Below are 22,051 nucleotides of genomic sequence, written 5' to 3' on the forward strand. Positions count from 1 at the left end.
TTTCTTTTCTTTTCTTTTCTTTTCTTTTCTTTTCTTTTCTTTTCTTTTCTTTTCTTTTCTTTTCTTTTCTTTTCTTTTCTTTTCTTTTCTTTTCTTTTCTTTTTTTTTCTTTTCTTTTCTTTTCTGCCTCAATGGAAAGGACATCTGTGGGCTGCTGTGGGAGGGAGCACTCAAAGTGCCTGCATCCTTTTGGGATTTTTCTCCCATAATTATCCTAGTTGGCCCACAGAATTGCTCCTAAATATACTTCATGGGTTATCATCTACTGTCAGCTAGAAATGGTGAGGTTGAGTAGGTTAGACAAGATAATCCTGGGACATGCAACACCACCCTCGTGCCTTCCTTGCCTTGAAGGTCACTGTGGGTTTCCTCAAGCTGGAGAAGGCAATGGAGAAGGCAGAATCAAGGTGGAAATCCCATAGCTGGAGCTCAGCAAAAGGCTGTTCCTCCCCAGCATGGTGGTGTCCCCTAAGAGTCCTCCAGTGGGGGGGACTGCCACCGGTCTCCACACCAAACAACAGAAAAGGATGGCAATGCTCTGAATGCGGCAAGAGGCTCATAAATCGTCCCTGAGGGTAATTACAGAAAACAGACCACATTTATTTTCGAAACACAGGTGAGAGCCCACTCCTGTGCCAGCTGGCCACAAGTGGGGCAAGCAGGACAGTGCCACTTGTCTCGCGCTGCAGCCCTGCCTGAAGGAGGCTGCAGCAACTCTTCCTTCTGTCCACTCCTGATTTCCACAACATGTGAATGAGCGGGCTATCTTGGTGATTTCTACTGTCCTTTCCAGTCCAGATCAAGAGGGACAGAGTGGTAAGCAGTGGGTAGACCTCCCAAACCCCATTTTCTTGGAAAAAATCCTAGTCTCTTTTCTTTACTAGAACTCCTGAAGTTATTCCCACAGATGCTAGTAAAAGGACCAGTGGCACTGATCCCTGACAAGGCTTTGAGGGCACTAATTGGCCTTAATAGCCCTGACCAGCCTCATCTGGAGGCTTCCACGCACATCCATGGGACCTGAGGCATATTTAAGCTCTTCTCAGGGCTCCCACTCTATGTCTGAGGTTTGGTGGATAGGTGCTGGTTCCTAGCCTAGCTCCAGATGTGCCTCTACCTGGTCAATGATCCTGCTGGTCTGGGCTTCAGTTTATAAGCTGAACTGGCACTCCCTTTGGCAGAGATGTGAGTTTGGGGAGGGTTGGGGTGGGGTTTGTTTCTGGTTGTTGGTTTTTTTTTGGAGGGGGAGAAAGGGTGTGTGTTTGTGGGGTTTTTTTACTAGCTGCATAATGGTTTCTTGGAGCAGGGAAGCTGTGGCTTTTGTCTGAGAACCCTGCTTCTCCAAGGGAGATCTAGCCTTAGCCCAAGAAGACAGAGACACTTTGACATTAAGGTCAGGGTGGGACCCCCACATTATCAAGCTTGAGCAGGGTTTTGAGTTTAGCTCCTTAAAGGTGCAGCTGCAGATGAGGGTTCCTGAGCTGCTCCCAGCAGACATCTAGAGGGGGTTGTCTCTACATGTTGGACAGCGTGATGGACTTGAAGTAGTTCAGCAAGTCCTCCGTGGTGAAGTCCATGACAATCCCTGACCCTGCATAACAACGTTGGATCAGCTCCTCAAACTCCTGGTACTGACATATGAACTCCTGCTCCATGGCGTGCCACACCACCTAGGGAAGAACACTGTCAGCTCCTGTCATCAGCCTGTGACAGCTGAATGTGCTTAGCAGCCCTGAACCCCCCCAAAATCACAGCATTACAACCAGGTCACACTCCAATTACCGGCAAAAGATTTTCCTCTGGGGAGAGATACTTGTGGATTTTCCTGTAGAGGGTCTCAAGGGCTTTTTTTACTTCTTTGCCAGGGTATTTCTCGATGACCTTCCTCAGCTCTTGCTTGCTGTAGGCCAGCTGAAAGCTGACTTCTTCTTCTTTTACCCCTTGAGCCACACGGGCTTTCACCCCTTCGAAGAAGTGCTGGGAAGGCAAGGAGACATTCACTGATGAGCTGCCCTAAGGCAGACTCCCACGTGAGGGCTGAAACCTGACCACTTTCCTCAGTTCCCTTCCCATGCCTAATTAAGTGGAAATGAAGTACTAAAGGTAGTTTGTCCTTCAGAAAAGCAGGGCATGGGGAAGTTCATCAGTTCTCTTCCCTCCCTACTTGGCCAGCAGCCTCTCTAAGCGTTGCAGTATCATAGAGCAATGGGACTGCTGGAGACATTACTCATGTTCCTTGGTGCTTCATACAGCTTGGCTCACTACAAAGGGTTGGAGCCAGAGGTGGGGTTGGGGGATCCCAGAATCTGAAAAAGTGTAAAGCAAAACTCAAGTTTTTTCAGTTCTTCCAGGAACCTGAAGGGTAGAGACTGTGCAGCCTCTCTGAACAGACTGTTTCAGTGCTTTATTATCCTTGTATTCATTTTTTCCTTCTACCCAGCTGGAACCTTCCTTTTTACATTTTCTGGCTGTTGTCTTTTACCACCCTCAGTAATACTCTAGGGAAGGTAGCTACTAGGTAACTCTGAAACTTTCTTCTCCAAGCCCAGCTCCTTCAGCCTCTCCTCACCATGCTGGTGACCCTCCACTGGCCTTACTCCAGCTTAGCAACACCTCTTGTCATGGGTGGATGTGACTTACATCTCCCTGCCACAGCTGGATGTGGTATTCCACATCTGGTCTAATGAAGGCAGATAAAAGGCAATAGTCACTACTTTCATCCTACTGTCTGCCTTCCTGTTCCTACAGCCCAGCAATCTGTTTGCTGACTTGGGTATTTCCAGTGCAATTTTGTTGTGGAGAAATACCCTAAATCCTAAGTATTTTCGGAGAGAAAGAGGTTTCTAAATGTTTTCAAAAACATGGGCTCCCATGTTACCCAGGTCCCTTTGCAACTTCTCTTGACACTAGTGGATTGTGCTCACACCTGCAGAGCTATGGAGATGGCCGTGCCAGGGCTCTGGAAATCCCTGAGCAGGACACGGTCCGAGCACCCTCGTAAGCCACTCACTTTGCTTTGTTGTGAGCAATGGAATTGCACTTTCTCTTGCAGAGGAAGGGTCTGAGACCCTGAATGCAGCAGGGCCGCAGGTAACATGAGACCCCGAGCTGATTTTCCCATCAAACTTACATGATGTTTGACAGCAAAGACTGGAAATTAATTGAAACCAACAGGCCCTATAAATAATTCAAGCCGACCTCAGTCTGTGAGATGTTTTAGGCTGGTGAGCAGAGAGAAGGAGCGGAGCAAGGAGGGGTCTCGGGAGTAGCCGTGTGTCTGGGAGGGAGGGTAATGTCTGCGCTAGCAAAGCCAGATGCTCTCAGCTCATTTAACAAAGCAGCCGCTTCGGAAGCGTGAAGCTGCTTTAGACTTGCTAGCCCAGGCAGCCGTGCAAAAAGGGAACTAGCATCTGCCAGAGGCAGGCACGCAACCCAGAGCGGGGGCATGAGCGGGTCCTCATGCTGCTGTGCGGAGGCCGAGGTGCAGGGCTGGTCCCCGCGCCTGATGCTGCTGAGCCTTGTTCTTGCTGGGGCTGCGCTGCGTGGTGACACCCACCAGTCAGTGGTCAGAGAGAGCATGGGAGCATCGGGGAGGTGACAACAAACTAATACAGTCCCAGGCTGGACTTGGGGAGGGGTGATTTGGCACCAGTTAATTCATAATTTTGGGAAGTGCAGTTGCCCTTTGGGACCCAGGCAAAGGTCAGTTTACCCTGTACTCACATTGAGCTTCTCCAGTGGCTGGCCCAGGTACCTGATGACATATTTCTCCATATGCTCACTATACCTCTCCTTGGCTTCTCTCTTCTTGCCCTCCAAGCAGTGGATCTTCTTTTGGCACAGGAAGCAGTGAATGTGGTGGAAATTTTCCATCATGATCATATCTGCATTTACCTTCAGGTTTGCTGAGGACAGACTGTTGACTTTTTTTTTTTTAAAAAAAAAAAAAAAAGGGAAATAAACCAGGTATGGAGAGAAGACCCCACAGGCTGGGTTAGGAGGGACATAAGATGCAGATGCTCTTAGGCTTTGGCCACTAGTGGACAGCTTAACCAAAAGCTCAGGTGAGCATTGTTCAGGTCTTCAACCACCTTGCCTTGCAGATTGCTGGGGTCATGATGTTTAAGTGTTTACCTAAAAGAGTGCAGGGACAGTCCAGCCCTGACCAAATCTGTTTCTGATCTGGGTCTGGAGCAGCATGGCAGATGCTCAGCCTGCTGGGCAGGGGGCACAGCTCACCACGCTGCCAGCCATGTGCTGGCTGGTCTGGAGAGGGCAAGAGCATGGGTAGCGCATTGTGCATGCAGAGCAGAGGGGGCCCTTCTCGCTCACGGCAGTAGATGTGTCATTAGGCTGTGTCATTTGAACCGTCTGACTTCATCCAGTACTGGAGGCAGTAACTATTCATAACACAATGCTGGTCCCTGTTCATGAGCTGGGTTCCCCGTCTCACCTGCCTTGCTGTGCACACTGCTGGAGCCTGGAAGGGGCTGTGCTGAGGGATTTATGAGCTGCTATTCAGTGGGTCACTCCAGGCTCATCTGCAGGTGGGAGCTGCCTTTCAACACCACCTTGTGATCTGTGGTTTGGAGGGTTGGAGCTGTTACTTCTGCAGCCCCTCAGATCCTCTCCCAGCTGGGGAGAAGGGTATCGCTACTGACTAACAGCACTGGGCACTGGCTGGGACAACACAGGGACCTACTGAAAGCTACCTGCCTTGTTCTCCCAAGCCCTCTCTCCCTACCAACATGCTGTGTTGTTCTGGGGGAAGTTGCTCTTTGGTTGCTGCTGCTCCCAAGACCTTGTAAGCAGCCTGGTCTGTTGTAATAAACTGCTCCCTCCATAGCAGGAAAGGAGAGGATGACTTGGATTCAAAGCTAAGCACATGTGTCTCAGCCCTGTCACAACAGGGACCGTCCCGGTGTGGCAGACACTGTGCACATGGCATGCCAGGAGCTCTGAATTTGTCTGATGCTCCCAGGCCGTTGCTCGGTGAGGGCAGTTCCAGCTCCAGGCTGTGCCCGGGAGGCAGGCAGCCTGCACATACTCTGCTCAGGTGGCTCAGCTGATTGCTAGTAACTCCTGAAGCTGCAGTGACACGTTTGCCTGACTGACACATCCAGCCGCTAGGCTCAGTACTCACTGCTGCTGAAGATGCTGCCGGCCAGTCTAAGATATGCTTTGTCCAGCTCCCCTCTCCGCCGAGCTGTCCTGAACACCTTCTCTGAGAAGTTCACAAACTCCTCAAAGAGGCTCACGGAGGGCAGGATCCCACCTTTCATCTTGCTGGGCATCTTTGCCTCCTCAGCCTCTTTGCACAAGGCCCCCTGGCAACAACACACAATGCATAAACCAGTACTGCCCTCCGTGAAGACCATACTAGAAGATTCACTCAGGTCTACTTGGTCTACTGACACTCACAATGCACTTGTTGAAGCTGCCCTTGGCCAGGAGCAGCATGTTGCCCAGGACAGTGTTGAGGAAGGATGAAGGGAGAGCTGAAGAAGAGCCCCACATCTCAAAGATGGAGTCATTCAAGGTAACCAGGACCTGCAAGCAGCCAAGTGGGTGGACCTTATTGCAGACATCTAGAAATCCTCTCAGCTCTGGTTCCAGGCAACTGAAGATCTCACTCAGCAGCTGGGTCATAGGTTCTTCTAGTCTTAAAAAAAAAAAAAAAAAAAAAAAAAGGCAATGAAATGGAGGGGAGCACCAGCCCTGTGGCCAGCTGCAGAAGCAAGGGCAAATCTAAAGAAATAATTAAAGCCTCCTGTATTGCAGTTAAGCCTGTTTATGCTTGGGTCATCCTTCAACTCTTCACTGTCTTGGCTTGTGGAAGGATGCTGAAATGTCCTGTTTCACCAGCCAAATGAAAAATGTCAGTGTTTTTATGCTGATGTTTTTTATAAGACTTCTATTCCATAGTGTATTTTCACTTTATGACATTACTAATAAGGAAATAAACTTGATGAAAACACAGGATTTTCCGTGACACACAAACCTTGCCTCCTGATCCACCCTGGAGCAGAGCCACTGCACTGGGGACAGGCAGAACCAGCAGGCTCTGCTCAGCCTCTCTGCGTGCGCAGCCACAATGCCTCCTGGTTTTTTGCTATCCAGGTGCAAACCTGACACCATTAGTAGACATCGGGAGTGAAAAAAAATCCCTTCTACCAGTTCCTCAGGCAGGACAGCCCAGACCATGCCCCTGTCAGAGCAGCCAGCTGTATCCCATCACCCACATACTGGTTCCGAGGCTTGGTGCAAGGAGGGTCCTCTGGGGATGCCATGCTCTCTCCTCCCTTAGTGGCAGATGCCTGAAAGGAAGAATGGCATGGGAATTATGATTTTTTCTGCCTGCCCTTAGAGAGGAAAGCTTGAGATGTGGGTTTTATTTCTGCTGCTTCATGTTGGAGTCTTGTGTTTAATGCTTAGACATAATGTGATTTTGCTGGAGCTATCAATCAAGTCCAGTTGCATTCTCCTCTGTCATCAGGAGGTCTTAAGCTTCCCCACTACTGATAGCACCAACAGTTACCAGAGGACAAAAGCCCAGGAGAGCTCAGGTATCTGATAGAGGTAAGTGGCCACCCCACTGTGCCTGCTGAGGCTTCTATCAAGCTGGAGGGAGGACTGGCTGATGGGACAGGAGAGGACATAGTCCTCGCACTTACCTCCGGCACCTGCAGCTCTGCAGCACTGTGGCTTAGCTGGAAGAACTTCTCAATGAACTGCTGCTCCGCAGTGCAAAGGGGTTGCAGCTCTCTCAGCACCTGTTCCAGCATCTGCTTAGAAATCATCAGACACATTAGAAAACCCTTCTAGCACACGCTGAGGACACTGCAGTAGATGTCCATGTCCACCTGAAGTAACATCTAAGCCAGGTCAGCAGTACAGAACATGTCTACTTCTGCTCCAGGTAGACAGCCCTAGAGAAAGGAATACAGGATGGGCTGCAGCACTGGCACAGCCCCTGGGCAACACAGGAGCCCTTTAGAAAACCTCAGCGCCTTACCTTGATGACATTGCTCTTGTCCAGCGTGTGCTCCTGGTCTTCTCTGCTACCTGGGAGGCTCCATCGAGACTGCTGCCTGCTCCCCATCACCATTGGCTTCTCTAAGCTTTCCTGAAGACCTGCATGGTGTGTTGGTGAGCAGTTAGACATCTCCATCCCTCTTGGCCTCTCCAGCTCCTTTGATCATTTTATTAACAAGTTTAAATGTCCCTTTTTATGTCTGATCTTATGTGTGAATTGGCCTTTTCCTATTGGAACCTGATACACGGGGGACGCAGGTTTTGCTCTCATTTTTTTTTCTCTGCCTTCTCAACTGTTTCTTTTTCATGATGCTTTTATTTCACTGTCTGTGACGCTTACCCTTTTGCTGTTTAGTGCTTAGTACTAACTCTTGAGGACTGGGGAGTAAAAAATCCTAGGTGATAAGAGCATAAATAGCAGAAATGCCTGCAAGAGTTTCAGGGAAAACACTTGCTGCTTAGTTTTGATGGTAAATTGCCATAAAACATTATCCAGGCAGGGGGGGAGGGTTGGCTTTTTTGTAAAAAATGGCCTTTTAAAATTATAAACATTCATCTGGATATTAATATGCTTTTCAAACATTACTAGTTTTACCACAGTGTTTTCACTGGGTGCTTGATTTAAGTGGAAAAGCCAAAATATTTTTTTGAAATGAGCATTAATAGAATATTATTATAATCACTAAGAGAAATCTGTGGGGAAACATCCATATTATTTTCTAATTATTTCTAAATACTGGTATCATCCCACTAACCCAGAGGTTTCCTGGTGTGTCAGGCCAGCTCTCCATTTCTCATAACATCTGAAATATCTTTATTCGAGCCACTACCTGCAGGGCTTTTACCTTTGGAAAGGATTTGTCAGATGCCCTCCGTGCTAAGCAGGGATGAGGGATGATGGACAGCCCTGCTCGCGACCTCAACCTTGCTAAAACCACGGAGAAAATTAATGAGCTGCTTCATAATCTCTTTCCCACCCTTATGCAATGGGTGATGATAATTTCACTTGCTGGGAAGTAGCAAAACTAGGGAAAAAATATCTCCCCACAGGAAACAGGAAAGAATTTTATGAGCCTGTAAATTTTAGTGTGGAAAAGGGAATGGGAAAATGAGGAAAAAAAAAGACTTAATTATGGCTCACAATTATAAACAGCTTGGGGTTTGCCTTCTAAACTCTCCCATAATACTGAAGCAAGGCAATAAATGATCAGGTGATATATTTAGAAGCAATCAACATAAATAATCCTTTATGGGGGCAGGGAATCAACCCTAAAAATTTGCTGCCACAGAAAGAAAGAGGCATGGAGAGCTGGAGCGAGCCTGGGGTGTTTTAAAGCAGGGATGAGGGATGTTATCAGGCAAGTGTCCTCACAGCCTGGGCTTTCCTCCATGCAGGACTCGCCCCAGCGAGCAGGTGAAACATCGGGGAAGACCTTGGATGAGGTTCCCGCAGAGCTTCATCAAAGCCAGACCTTCCCTGCAAAACGGCCTGAGACCAACCAATTTTGCAGAAAATATTTCAGCAGGAGTCTCTGAAGGTCTCTGGGAGCTGGGAGAGATCGTGCTCGCTTTCAGTGCCTGCTGCTGCCAAGCTCCTCCAGCCGAAGGACCCATGCGTGCCTTGCCAGCATGCTGCTCGTCTCCCAGTATGTCCTCGAGCCCAGAAGAGGTCAACTTCATCTTCAGAGGGAGGTGATGTGGGAGGAGATGTGATGCTCTCCCTCCTACTTTGTCCCCGGTGTCTCCAGAGGTGGGCAGGCACATCTCCACTGGTAGGACCGCAAGCCCAGGGAAGGTGCCTTTCCCCGGTTTGGCTGGCAGAAGCTCTGCCAATACAACTTTGTAAAAATTCCCCCTATCACTAACCATGCTCTGCAGTGACATGGTGGCTGTAGTTTCAATGTGCTGCTCACATTAATGATGGGATGAGCATTCCCACGCAAGCCTGGGGCTTCCTACCTGTCCCAGACCCCTTCTCACCCCGGGGAGCAAAGCATGGTGCCGGCAAAGCTCAGCTCATCTTGCCCTGGCCGCGGCGGCCACGCTGGCAACAGGCAGGCACCTTTGGGTGATCTATAACAGTGCAGTAACAGGCTTGTAACCATCAAGGTGTTCTTCTGTCACTGCAACGGGCTTCAGAGATGCTGGATTTTCTCCTGGGATTGTAATTACTCCCATTTTATGGGACTCACATAGGCATTAAAGGTAGACAAAGTATTGAAAGGAAATCACTGGTTTAACATTTACCAAAAGGAGGTCAGGTGGACTGACTGCAACACATGCACTACACTTTTTTTTTTAACAAGTCTGTTTTTGTAAAGAGCCTCTTTAATAGTCATCTCTGTCCCTGCAATGTTGCCCATTTTAATGGCTTTATGAGCAGACCTAGCTGTGCTCTGGGAGGAGAAAAACTTGGGTGCTTTTATTTTCTGTCACCTCAATTCCCTTGCTTGGAGCCCATCAATCACTTTGCAAATAGAAACCAGGGCCTCTTTACCCTATGCATAATCTTTGTTATTTCCTTCTGTTTAAATAAAAGCAATTGCCCTTCTTCAGGAAATGGTGTTTGATCACATTATCTCCCAAGCCACAGATCAGAGTTTTCTTCCCCACTTGCTAATTCCCCAGCCTTGCTTGCTGCCAGTACGTTCATTACCTCTTATCAGGAATTCCTATTTTTAAGCGAGAAAGAGCACATTTCCCAAGGAAAAGCTGCATCCAGGCATGGAGGAAAGGGGTGGGTGAGAGGAACATCATCTTTTTTAACTATTTGTTTTACCTGGTGTGGCAGATGAGGCAAAGCACATGCCCCTCTCTGCCAGGCTGAGTGCAGGTGAGCCCGCCCCCATGTGAGTGAGGCGTAAAAGGGCTGGAAGCAAATTGGTCCTTTACTGGTGCACAAACCCTTCTGCCAAGTAGGATGGGCAGTGCTGGACAGCCATAAAGACAAGAATAATAAGGACATATGCTTATATCTGTAAGGACACATGCTGTGTGGCAACATGGGGACAACAAAAACAAGTGAGCCATGGAGAGCCACACGAATTGGCCGTGTCGTGTCCCAGTACTCCGCTGCCAGCACTGCCAGCCACCTCGGGGAGAGCTGGCCCCAGGCACTGCATCTCTGATGAGCTGGAAAGGGAGCACAAGAACGGTGCTCTGTACTGCTCAGGGACCTCCACCTGGGCCAATACATCCTCATGGTTGTCACCACCAGCCCATCTGTGTCTGCTTGAAGGTGTCCAGATCGCAGCTGCAGGGACTGCCAAAGTGTTCGAAGGGTGGGCATCCCAGCTCCAAGTAGTGATGCATCCAATGCTCCTGCACTGCTGGGTCCCTGGCACCTCCAAGAAGGGAGAAGGACATTCAGGGTGACAATGTGTCTTGTAACAACCCCGTGGGAGAAGTGTGTGCCTTTACAGTTCTTACAAAATGCAATCCTTTTTCAGAAAGTCCGTATCTCAGCATCATCCTGGGAATATTATGACCACCTCATCTTATTTTCCTGTTGTCTGCTTGCTATAGGCTTTCCTGAGTCCTCCAGCATCAGTGACAGCTTGTAGCAACAAGTACAGCAGGTTAATGGCATTATGCACAACTAATTTCCTACCATCACTTTTCAGCATGTCTCTTTGATATAATTGCCTGTTACCTTGTCTTTAAATTACAAGGAGAATAAAAATGTCCTGCTAACTTTCCCTACACAACTTGTCTTTTGGTCCTTTTCATCGCATCACTGCTTTGCTGGAACTAGCAGAGATTTTGATCCCCATTTTTTCCCTCTCTTGGCTCCATCGTTTGGCAGATCATTCTGGCATGGAAAAACTAGTTCCCGGTCACTATAAAAATATTTCCTGGAGGTGTTCACTCTCTCCATTTCTAGCAAAATTACAAAAAGGAACATTTTAATTAAGAATTAGTATCTGGGCTTCTACTGCCTCTTTCTTCCTCTAAAGGGGATGAATCTTTGAACATGAAAAGCAGTGAGGAGAAAAAGCACACGTGTTTTTCCTTTTCCCTTCCTCTTCTTTCCAATGGCAAGACTTCTTGGGTGATATTTTCCTTCTTTATTTTCAGGAGTCCGCTGCGGGTACATGTACACTGCCAGCACTGCCCATCCTGGCTTGGTCCCATGGTCTTGAGGTCCCCCCTTTTCCTGGTATGTGCAGCTGAGTGTCTTCCCAGGGGAAGTGGCACCAGGTGGGGAGGAGCTGGGGGGGGTGGTGGGTATGTTGTGATACGGCTGTGATGGACACCTGAAAATGGGGAGCTGAGAAGTGCTCTGTGTCCCTCTCTTCTGACACAGCCACCAGCCTCTGGGAGTTATCTGCTGCTGTTGTCCCACCCTGGACTGGAACTGACTGGGGCAGTACTGGGAGTGCAGCAAGGGGGTGAGCAGACCTAGCACTTTTCACTGGTTCTTCTTGGTGCTGTGCCTCTGCAAGGTGGGAACTGCTGAGCTGCCGTCATGCCAAACAAAGCGATGCCAAATGCTCCCACCCAGAGGGATGCAGGGCCAGTCGGCAGCACAAAACCTGGGATGTGGGAGCTTCTTCTGTCACCCTGGCATGGGAAACGCTGCCAGCAGAAGCTCATGTGCAAGTTGCTGCTAACACAGGCTCTCTCTGTCCCTGCTTGAGACTCACCAGGTTCTTCACAGAGCAGATCATGGAATGGTAGAATGGTTTGGGTTGGAAGGGACCTTAAAGCCCATCTAGTTCCAGCCCCCTGCCGTGGACAGGGACACCTTTCCCTGGACCAGGTTGCTCCCAGCCCCGTCCAGCCTGGCCTTGGGCACTGCCAGGGATGGGGCACCCACACCTGCTCTGGGCAACCTGATCCACAGAGCAGGGAGGAGATTACAGCAAAACACTCAGATATTCTCCTTTCCTTTTATAGGTGGTTCTGAAACTGAGGGAACGGGCCCTGGAGCGCTACAGAAGTGGAAATTGCGTACAATGGTCAGATCCTGCAGCCTGGTGAGGTTCAGGGTAGCTCCCTCCAGATGCCCATGGCCCAGGCTCCCTAGCTGTCCCTTGTACCTCAGGAGAAGGCAGGGGCTTCACCCAGAAGACAAAGGGTGAGCAGAAGGGTCAGCTGGACAGGGGCTGTCAGTACAATTGCTGCTTGGGGTCAGCACAGCAAAAGCAGAAAGGCAGAGCCCTTTGCCAGGATCCGTCAGCCACCAGCCCCATTTCCTTCCGTAAGCTTCATCCTCTGGCTCCTGGGTCTGGACACAAGTGATGAAGTAGGTGCAGAGCTGGAAGGAGCCGGGCTGGTGCTCTGATAGACTAAACACACCACGCAAAGTGGGTTTTGACATTCAACTTGGGCCAAGCTGGCATGGAACTTTCCATTACAGTGCTTTGTTTTCCTGAAGGAAAATGCAACTTCTGCGCAATAGAAAACTTCCAGAGGAGACAGATCAGTTTCTCTTTTTATCTCCACAAACACCTGACTGGAATATTTTGAGTCAGATGCAGTGATTTCTCTTGTAATGATCACCTTGGGAGAGCACAGCCCCACAGTCAGCTCACTATGAAATCATTCTGCTCTCACAAATATTGCTATGAATATGCTTGTGTCTTCAGGGACAGGCTTGATGCCATCTCTTTACAGGGAAAAGTGTGTCTGAGGGGTCCGTGACCAGCTGTGCTTGCATGAAATACAGCCTGCCGCCCCCCTCACGGCCCCTCAGGGCAGGGTCTCAGCCACCCAGGCATCATTTCTGAGCCCTGCAAAGGGAAGGTGAACAAAAGCTCCAGCTCTGCGAAGCAGCTAGACACACCTGGGTAAGCACGGAGCCAAGGCTGCCTGGCATGAAGCAGCATCAGTGCTGGCACCTGCTGCCCACCGCAGACCCAGCCCCTGGAGGAAAAAGTAAATTCATGGCACAGAATGTGAGGAAGACACCTGTGATGGAGGATAATTGCCGTGTTCCCTACTTGCAGATAAATCACCGCCCAGCAGCCCAAAGGTCTCATTTGCAAATCACTCACTTCCTTTTCTTCTTCCTAACAAGAAGGTTTTGGCTGGTTCAAAAAAGGCTTTGATTTCCCGCTCATAGAGTCTGCTGAGGTTCTGGGCATAGACCTGGAAAGTAGAGAAATGGCCAGATGAAAGCAAAAAGACCAAATTCTAGCATTTCAGACCTTGTCCTCCAACACAGTGTCTGCCACTGAGTCCCAGACTGCTTTCTGTCAGGTGCAGAGGTCCAACATCACATGGCCAAGTTGGCCAGGCACTCTCCTGGAAAAAGTGAATGCTGGTGGGGGGCATGGGTTTGGTGAAACCAGGCTTTCATCATGAATTAACCACTTTGACTAATCTGTTCCTGGTGGATGATTTGCGATATTGTTTCAGGATTTCAGCTTTACCTTGGGGAGATCGCAGAACAGAACTGGGTTGGCGTTCCTCAGCCAGGCCATGAGCGGGGTGTAGGGCACCAGTTCCTCGTGGTGGAGTCTGTGGCTTGGTGCAGATAGCTTCTCAATGGGCTGGCCGAGAGCAAGGACCTGAGCATTACCCTAAAGCAACAGAAATGGCAGAGTCAAATAAAACATAGCCTTGAAAAGTTCTGTAAAATAATTGCTTTGTAAGTGCCTTTGAATTTTCAGTTCTGAGTGTGTTTGAGAAGCAAATTTAAAGGCTGAGGCAGAGCATGCATAATCATTTTGGACTCTAGTTTTAACGTCATGTCCTGGGAACAACTGAGTGCAGAGCAATGAGCTGGCCCATCAGTAAGATGTGGGATACTCCAGCTAAGCACAGTGGTCAGGACAAGACACAGGAGAAAAGCTCACTGCTCAGGAGCAGGCTGGAAATCGTCCCTCCAAGCACCAGGAGGTGGGTATGGCTCAGCAGGTGGGATGCAGTGGAGATGGAAGGATGCTGCACGGTTGATGCAGCCCATCTTCCAGGGTCTGGCAGTGCTGGGACACTGCTCCTACAGGCTCAGAGTCAGGTAGGTGGGATGGGAGCTCAGCAGGCTCAGAGCAGGTCCAGGTGGAGCAGCTAGCTCAGGGATGTGTCCAATCAAGGTCTGAAAATCTCCAAGGATGGAGATCCCACAGTTCCATCCCAGTTCTCTGCCAGGCAACATCCCTTCCCAGAGTCAATGCTTGACAATAAATAACACCAAGGATTTGGGAGTCACTCCTCATGAAATGAAATACAGAAGAGTGTGATTTTCCTTTCAAATTTCTGCCCACAGAGATGTTGTCCACTGTACCTTTCCAACTGCAAGATGAGTGCTTGAAAGTGCTAACCAAAGGATCGAGGGACCAGATTTTACCCTGGGATTTTATGTTACACCATGTTATGTTACCACCCACCCATGCCCCTCCTCCCACAAAGAAAATCTAAAGCAAAAATCTTCAGGCCTGATGTCCTGAAGCACTTCTTAACATGACCAGAGGGTTAACGACTGTCATGGGTGGGAACCTGATAGCCTGATAATTGGAAAATTCTATTACCGCAGCATCCCCTATACCACTGGTGCTCTTCAATTAGAATATTCAAATCTCTCCAGATTTTGAGCTGCCATGTGAAGAGTGAAGCCCACCTGCAGCTCAAAGATGCTTGTAATGTGGCTGATGAAAGAGTTTTCGAAGTTCTGCTTGAGTGTTTCAAACATGATCAGCTGCTCAGCCACAGACTGCAGTTTCCGGTAACCTTGAGGGAAAAAAAAAGAGAGGGTGTCATGGTACTGAGCTGCTGTGGCTGCAGCCCAGCATCGCTCAGCACGCTGGCAAATAAGACAGATCTGCCAGGAGTAAGTTCTGAGATAAATACTACTGTCCAAAATCCAACAAGGGGAGAAAGATTTGCTGTAGTACCAAGCAAATACAGACAGGGAGGGAGTATAAAGTGAAAAAATAAAATAAAATTGCGAAACATCCATCAGTCCTACCATGGCCAAGGACAAACGCCCAGCCTCTTCACAAGGAAAGCATGGCGTTTCATGCCAGGATGGATGAAGTCCCTGTACACAGGCATGTCTCCAACAACACCCACAGTGGACACTACTACGATGAATTACCATTTTTCCATGCTCAAGTACAGACAGTTAGGTTGCCCCAAGAGACCACAATTTCTGAACATGTCTTTCCACCACCTCCTTTCTGAACTACGGGAAGTGTTGTACACAGATGGCAGACAACAATGCCTTACGTCCAGGTATTTAGAAGAACTCTATAGATGTTTGCCTGAATTCTAATGTAAACTGGATCAGCCAGTGCCTACATCCAGGGGGAGGTGCCTGCAGACCTGCCTGTGGTGCGTGGATGCCCCAGCTTGGCTATTTGCAGCGCAAATTTTATTTCTCTAAGAATGGATCCAACCTACCCACCAGCTACTTCTTTCCATGGACGTTCAGATGTTGCATTGGCTTTTCCAGCCCTGCTTGGCTGTGCTCCCAGGTGAAGCTGCTGAAGACCTTGAAAGCTTCAGCAAATTTCCAGAAGAAAGCCAGCCCTGCAAGACTGTTTCCCCAGCTCGCAGCTCCGGGTGTGCACTGCAGGGAAATACTGTTTGTAGCTCTGCACCTTACACTCCAGGTACCCCCAGGTCAGTGCTGCTGTTCACCTTCCCAAATACAAGCCTGCCTTCTATTTCTTTTCTACTTTGCCCAAGCAGGGCTGCCTGGCAAGCATGTGAGCTAATTCCCGGGAATACCCTCTTCAGTGGTTCAGGCTGGCATGGAATAGTGCTGGGTGTGCAGCACAGGCTGTGGATGAGCCGGTGGCTCTGCTGTCTGCAGATACAAGTCTCTGCTTTCTACTCACTGGGCTGTATCTCGATGCTCATGCAGCCAGATAAAGCCTCCGCTGCAGCAATGCAGGCTTTCACTCTGCTGGGGCTGGAAAGGTCTCCCCGGCTCAGAGCATCACAGTGGTCCCTGCTGAGGTCAAGGTGGGTCTGAAAACAAAGCCAGAAGACAGCAGGTACAAGCACAGCCAGCTTCTCATCCCTTCCCATCCCACCCACGAGGCTGCTGGCTTGAAATAGCCAAGTGCTACCTTCAGCTGCCAGGCTGCACGTGTCTGTCAGGAAGACCGTGCTGCTCTACCCCCACCAAAACCTGCGGTCTGCACAGTGACAAGGGCAGCGGTCAGCAGGGAAGCCCTGGCAAACCTCAGCAGGAGTTTCCAAAGGTCTGGCACCTCTGGGATCACTGCTGGCAGCAAAGTGGTGGGAAGGAGAAAGGAAAAGCTAAGGAAAGTGCAGCCTGAGTTACTCAGAAAGGAAGAGGTCAGTGGCACAGAGGTCACTGTAAGCAGTGGAAGTGAGGATTAGTTGTGCTGCTACAGCACTATTCTAGCATTTATGGCATGTTACGCTTGTAAATAACTTGCTTTCCCTTATTCCCAGAGCTGATCCAAAGTCTTTCCACTGGCTGTGCTGTCCCCTGCACCAGCATCTCTGTGGCTGTGAGGTACTGCAGAGGAAAGCTCCTTTCCCCACAAAGGATGCTGAGACAGGCTGACCTGCACAGTCCACAGCTGATAACAGACACTGACTTAACGGTTAAGTTACCTTTGAGGGTGGGTGGGGGAAGAAAAAAAAAAAAAAAAAGAAAGGAAAGGAGAGAAAAGGAATGGGGAAACTCCCATCAGGAGGAAGTGGGATGAGAAGCAACAGGGTCCCTGGACAAACAGCCTCTCCAGGGCAAGAGGGAGCCCCCAGAACGCTGTTCCCACAGTAGATGCACACTTTGCCTTGGGACCCCTGCAGAGCCCCCAGCAATTTCTCTGCATGTGAGGTTATGAGTGCTGATGGGAACAGGCTTTGGCCAGGGGTGAGTGTTGCATACTCTGGCTCTAATTGCTCATTAAGTATTGGGCTTGCATAGTCCTGGGTAATGATTATTGCCTATTGAAATTACTATTAGCTGCTAATAAAAGCTGGTTTTCCATAGCACAAAGATATAAACTGAAAGCTACCAAGTGAAGGGAGGAGGGAGGCAGCTACCCTCAGTGGCAATGGCTTCCACAAGAACCCCACAAACAGACATAGGTATGCCTGGAATTTGAAGGCCCAAGGCTGGGAGGATCTTGGTGCTTTGATTGCAAGGGTAAAAACACTGCCCCAGCAGCCTCTGAGCGCGTAAGAAGGTCCCAAACCTGACACTGACAGGCAGACCACAGCATCTCAAGCGAAAGGTTGCAGAGCTGTGTCTGGAAGGTCCTTCACATTACATCATATGAGGCTAACCTTGCCTAGGAGGACTTCCAGAGACCCCTCTTACAGCCTTGGATCACAGTGCACATCATGTCTGTTGCTCGTCTACCTGTAGTACATCCCAGCTGCGTGACCATCCTCACATTATCAAGACAACAAAGTCCCCATTTCTAGGCCAGAGAAGCTCTGTAGCCTTCGCAGACAGATAATAGTTTTCAGCAGTTGAGGCTTGCTGGAAGTTTTTTCCAATAAATTCAACAGGCTGAAGATTTATGTCTGCAAATCCACATACCGTGAGGAAAAGGATCTCATCCATCAGCCTTGTCTTGTTGGCAACAATGTGATGGAGCAAGGAGTTTTCCTGGTGGATGTGGTCCATCTGCTGCTTCACACTTCCCAGTAACTCATCATAGATCTGCAAGGTCTCCTCCACTCGGGCCACCTCTGCGAGGGCCTCATCGATGGAGCTCATCAGCTGTGTCACCTGCTTCTCAGAAGAGATAATGGCTCTAAGGTTGGCCTGTGAAATGGAGAGAGAGGGCTTCAGCGCTGCAGCAGGGACTGATCACCACCATCTCGGAGTCAAATATCCTGACCTTCACCCTCCCAAGCCAAAGAAGAGACCCTGTCACTGTAAGGTGCAAGATGCTTGCAGCTGTCCTGCATCACTACCTGCACGAGGCCAGTGTCTTACCTTCGCACTTGGCTAAACTCTACATCAGCAACCACCTGCAAGTCCCAAGTGCAGGGCAGAACAAAACCCTTCCCCAAGCAAGGTGTAGGCTCAGAGGACTTTCATCTGCCACGGCAAAGAGCTTACTGTGGAGCTGCTGGGCCAATCCAACCACAAGCAGAACACAGTCTCTGTAGGTCTGGAGAGGGCACCAAGCCCTGCTGGCTTCTGCACCCCACTTTTCCCTCTGTACGCTAGGGAAGTCCCACGTGGACACTGCATGGACTCTCCAACCCTCAATCTCCACAACTGGTACAGTCCCCTGAGGACCTGCATGTCCATCCTACAATATTTGTAAGAAAACATGCCAGCTTTGAGGCACTGGCCATTTCTGTCTGGCTCTAATGCATTTATGCAGACCATGGCCATGCCAAGTGCCTGTCACAGCACATTTAGCACAGCTCTGGGCATTGCCACTGCTGCCAGGGTGTTACCCAGCTGAGCTGCTCTGGCACTGGAATTAATAAACAGCTAAATCATGCATGAGACATGCACATATATATGTCTCCAATACGGAAACTGAAGGCACAGTTTGCCTAGGGAGGTGTCAGGCGTTTGTTTTGATGGGTGGTAGAGATACAACGGCACGTTAATCGCTGCTGACAGGCTCCGCTAGAGATTAACTGCTTCCAAATGTTAATTGTATCATTTTCAGGGCCTATGTACCATGCAGGATATCAAAGAAAACAATCAATAGACATGGGTGGGAGGCTTCCAGGCTGCTATTTTTCTCTCTGTTAATAAAGATTTTAAAGTTTGTCTTTTCTGATATTTCAATTATTTGACGCCTTCTGAAAACAAACAATGGAAGCATCGGCACCCTCAGTACACCCCAGACTCGGCTTGCAGGTGGGAAATGATGGACTCATAGAGGGCTGGAAAAGACCTCTGAGATGATCCAGCCCAACTGTTAACCCTGCACTGCCAAATTCATCACTAGATAGGAGGAAGAGAAGCAAAGTCTTGTCAACCCAAGTCAGGTTAGTGTAGCTTGGACCTGCCCTGTGGTCCGAATTAGGAACATGTCTGAAAGCCCTGTAGTTGCTGGGCACCTACAGTCCCTGTGTAAAGGACTTTCTCTTATGCAAGCTCCACCTGCATGGCTATCATCAGGATAAAAACGAGCTGGCAGCTCAGGTGCCACCTGCAGGGCATGATGCTAGAGCAGCACGGAGGTGCTCCTGAAGCGTGTGAGAGCCACTCTGAGCACACACCTGGAGCGAGTGGCTTCGGCCTCACTGCCACAGCATGGACTACACTCTCCTGTGACACACGTGGTGCCGTTTTAGGGAAGCGTGGGAGCAAGGACTGTGGGGAATGGCTTCGGAGGCAGGCAGATTCACAAAGGCTGTGGGAAAGGTCAGAGGAATTCTGTAGCAAGGAAAAGCCTGTTGCCGTAGCAAAGCCAGCAAAGCACCTCCATCGAAGGGTAGGGATGGACCAACCCCACTGCAGAGTGACACAGCTTTCCCTCGGGGAGCCCGGCGGTGGCAGCGCAGGCTGAGGGTTCACGTGCCGGCAGGCTCAGCAGTCGGATTTGAAGCAGGGCTTGCTAATGCGCGCAGATACTCATCTGAAAGCACCACCGATGCTCAGCGAATGCTCCGGAGCCCAACCAGCCTGCGCAGGCTGGCACGAGTGACCTGGGAAGGAGCAAACAGCCCCGCTCCTGATGCTGCTTTCCAGCCGCACACCAGGGACTCTGGCCTGTGGCCACAGGCTCTGCCCGGAGCTTCACATTTTATTAAATGTTCCTAAATTACAGCCATAAACCTCCCGCAAGCCTGGCACCGCTGCGCCTTCAGATCGTCTGATTAGGGCTTAACAGACCCGCGGGGGTTTGCCTAGAGCAGAGCATCACTGGTGACACTGGCAGGGCAGCTGCTGGCAGGATGGGCTCTCTGGAGCATCCACTCAGCTGAGGGTAATCGCTCTCCTGCTGAAGGCAGCACAAAGCTGCCGGGAGCTGCCTGTGTTTCAGCAGGTGCTGGAACCCTGCAAGTACTGAGGAATACCAATGTAAAAATCAGAGCTGCCAACCTCCCAGGTGCCCTGGCTGTGCTTTACTTTCCTCCAAAGCAGCTTTCTCACTGTTGGTGCAGTGTTCTGCATCCCCAGAAGATGGGTGAGGAGACGGTGATTAGTATTATAAGAGGAGGACAAGGTGTTATCACTGGGATGTGGGGAAAAACATTTAAATATATGCATGTGCTAGTCTAACTTGCTGGTATTATTAGCACTTAATACCATACATTAAGCTTTAGAAATATAAACATCTCATTAATCGATGTGTATTAGAAATAAGTGACATTCATTAGAGGGTATTAAAATAATGTATTTGACAGCACCTTTCATATCAAAGAACTCAACAGACATCTATTAGTTACTCTCATAGAGAGTATTTTACAGCTGGGAAACAGAGTCACAAAGTGCCTGTATGACTTGCCAAGAGCAAGCAGGAGCAGACCTCAGGAGTTTGGTCTTCCAGATTAACTACTGAATTTCCAAGTGTACAAAGTCATATATCAATACAAACTGGGATTACAGCAAATACTGGAGCTAAAGAAGGTTGGATTTAGGGTCTGTGGTTTTCTTGTATGTTTTAGGATATTTCCTTTGGCTTATTTCTTTCCCTTTACTCTTCAGTTACCTACCCATAAAATTCTAGCACCAGCTATATTAGCATAAGATAAATGCTAAAGCAGCTATCTCATTATTTTGCTCCAGCACTCAAAGAAACAAGTTATCCTCTGCAGGAATGCAATAAAATACAGCAACTCTAATAAACTAAATAAAGCTCAATAGTCTGAAAATAATGTGTGCCTTCTCCATTGGCCCTTTCTACTACAGTTTATCTTTTACTTTTTATCTTCTTCCAGCTCAGTTTCATTTCCCCCTCCACCCCCCCACCCCCTTTTTTTTCTCCCTGGCTGTTGCTTCTCCTTCTGTAGAGATCATTGCTGGCCCTTTCCTTTTCTTCCAGGTATCCCTCTTCATCATCCCCTGCTTTTTTATATGCACTTTCATCCCCTCCCTCCCTACTCAGCAGCCTTTGTCCTTCCTACTCAGCTTTTCTCTGCTCTCCCCTTCCCAAGGTTGCTTGTGCTCAAGTGAAAGAAAAAACCCACCCGAAATAATACGATTTTTGATGTTTCTGTGATAGCCTTCATGGCAACGTGGCAGGACCCATGCCCACTGCTTCGGCATGTCCTGCTTGCCGATGGCCATGCTGGACCAAGCACGCTGTGAGCTGCAGACCTGGCTGTGGATTTGGCAGGAACCTGGGAGCGCTCCGTGCCCCGAGGTGTCTGGCAGGCTAACCTTCCCTGGGGGACACGCAGCCCCATGCAGGCAGGGAGCGGAAGACACAGTGCGGGCATTGCCACCGCGTTTTCCCTTTGGAACAGTCCTGTAAATCATTTCCAGACGAGGTTAAGACTGGGATTGCTCAGGGTCGCCGCTGACCACTGACCTGGCTCCGGCACAGCTTGCAGACCTAGCAGTAAGGCAACACCCAAAAGCAAATTCCTTCTGCGCTGCTGGCTACAGAAACGATGGTCCTAATCTACACTACACGGGACATAGAGACATTCTGCACAATGCAGCAGAGACCCCAGAGCTCCCCAGCCTCATCCATGTCCCTCAGCCAGCCCCAGAACACCCCAGCTTCACTTTGCCCCGCAGCCAGACCCTCACCCATCCCTGCGCTGCTCCCAGACATTGCAGCCCCTCACAGCTCCACGTCCTCACGCAGCTGGGCTCCCTGTCCTTCCCTGCAGCTGGATCTGTGCCACTAGTTTGTTTTACTGCTTTGCAAAACTGGCAGTGGGCTTCACCTGCCTCAAGCTGGTCAGCCCCTGCGTCCGTGGGAGAGGCACCACTCAAGCCAACGTCAAGGGGCAGTTAAGCTCAGCAGAGACAGACATTTGGTGCCTGGCTGCCAGGCTGCAGCTCCTTGTTCAGCGCTGGCACCATGCACAGGGGGACAAACACCTACCTTCGCGAGGGGAGGAGCAGCAGCATCCTCTGGGCTTGCACATGAGATGCCTTTTGAGCTGAAGCAGCACAACAGCAAGATGACTTTTGCTCGGATCAAGTGCT

General features: G+C 49.6%; 1 protein-coding gene across 1 annotated transcript in view; it reads right to left on the reverse strand.

The window, feature by feature from the left end:
- Window positions 1–609: 609 nt before the first annotated feature.
- Window positions 610–22,051, reverse strand: part of LOC119157536 (exocyst complex component 1-like) — a 31,921-nt gene continuing 10,479 nt past the window's right edge. Inside the window, exons 6-18 of the mRNA XM_037408548.1 lie at window positions 17,510–17,737; window positions 15,822–15,954; window positions 14,600–14,709; window positions 13,413–13,562; window positions 13,035–13,128; window positions 7,016–7,134; window positions 6,675–6,785; window positions 6,247–6,317; window positions 5,422–5,662; window positions 5,144–5,327; window positions 3,724–3,923; window positions 1,783–1,977; window positions 610–1,670 (exon numbers count right to left, since the gene is read on the reverse strand). Coding sequence (XP_037264445.1) covers window positions 1,515–1,670; window positions 1,783–1,977; window positions 3,724–3,923; window positions 5,144–5,327; window positions 5,422–5,662; window positions 6,247–6,317; window positions 6,675–6,785; window positions 7,016–7,134; window positions 13,035–13,128; window positions 13,413–13,562; window positions 14,600–14,709; window positions 15,822–15,954; window positions 17,510–17,737 — 1,992 coding nt within the window. The 3' untranslated portion in view covers window positions 610–1,514. The remainder of the gene's footprint in view (window positions 1,671–1,782; window positions 1,978–3,723; window positions 3,924–5,143; window positions 5,328–5,421; window positions 5,663–6,246; window positions 6,318–6,674; window positions 6,786–7,015; window positions 7,135–13,034; window positions 13,129–13,412; window positions 13,563–14,599; window positions 14,710–15,821; window positions 15,955–17,509; window positions 17,738–22,051) is intronic.

The sequence above is a fragment of the Falco rusticolus genome, chromosome 14 (genome assembly GCF_015220075.1).
Source record: "Falco rusticolus isolate bFalRus1 chromosome 14, bFalRus1.pri, whole genome shotgun sequence".
In the NCBI taxonomy this organism is placed as follows: Eukaryota; Metazoa; Chordata; class Aves; order Falconiformes; family Falconidae; genus Falco; species Falco rusticolus.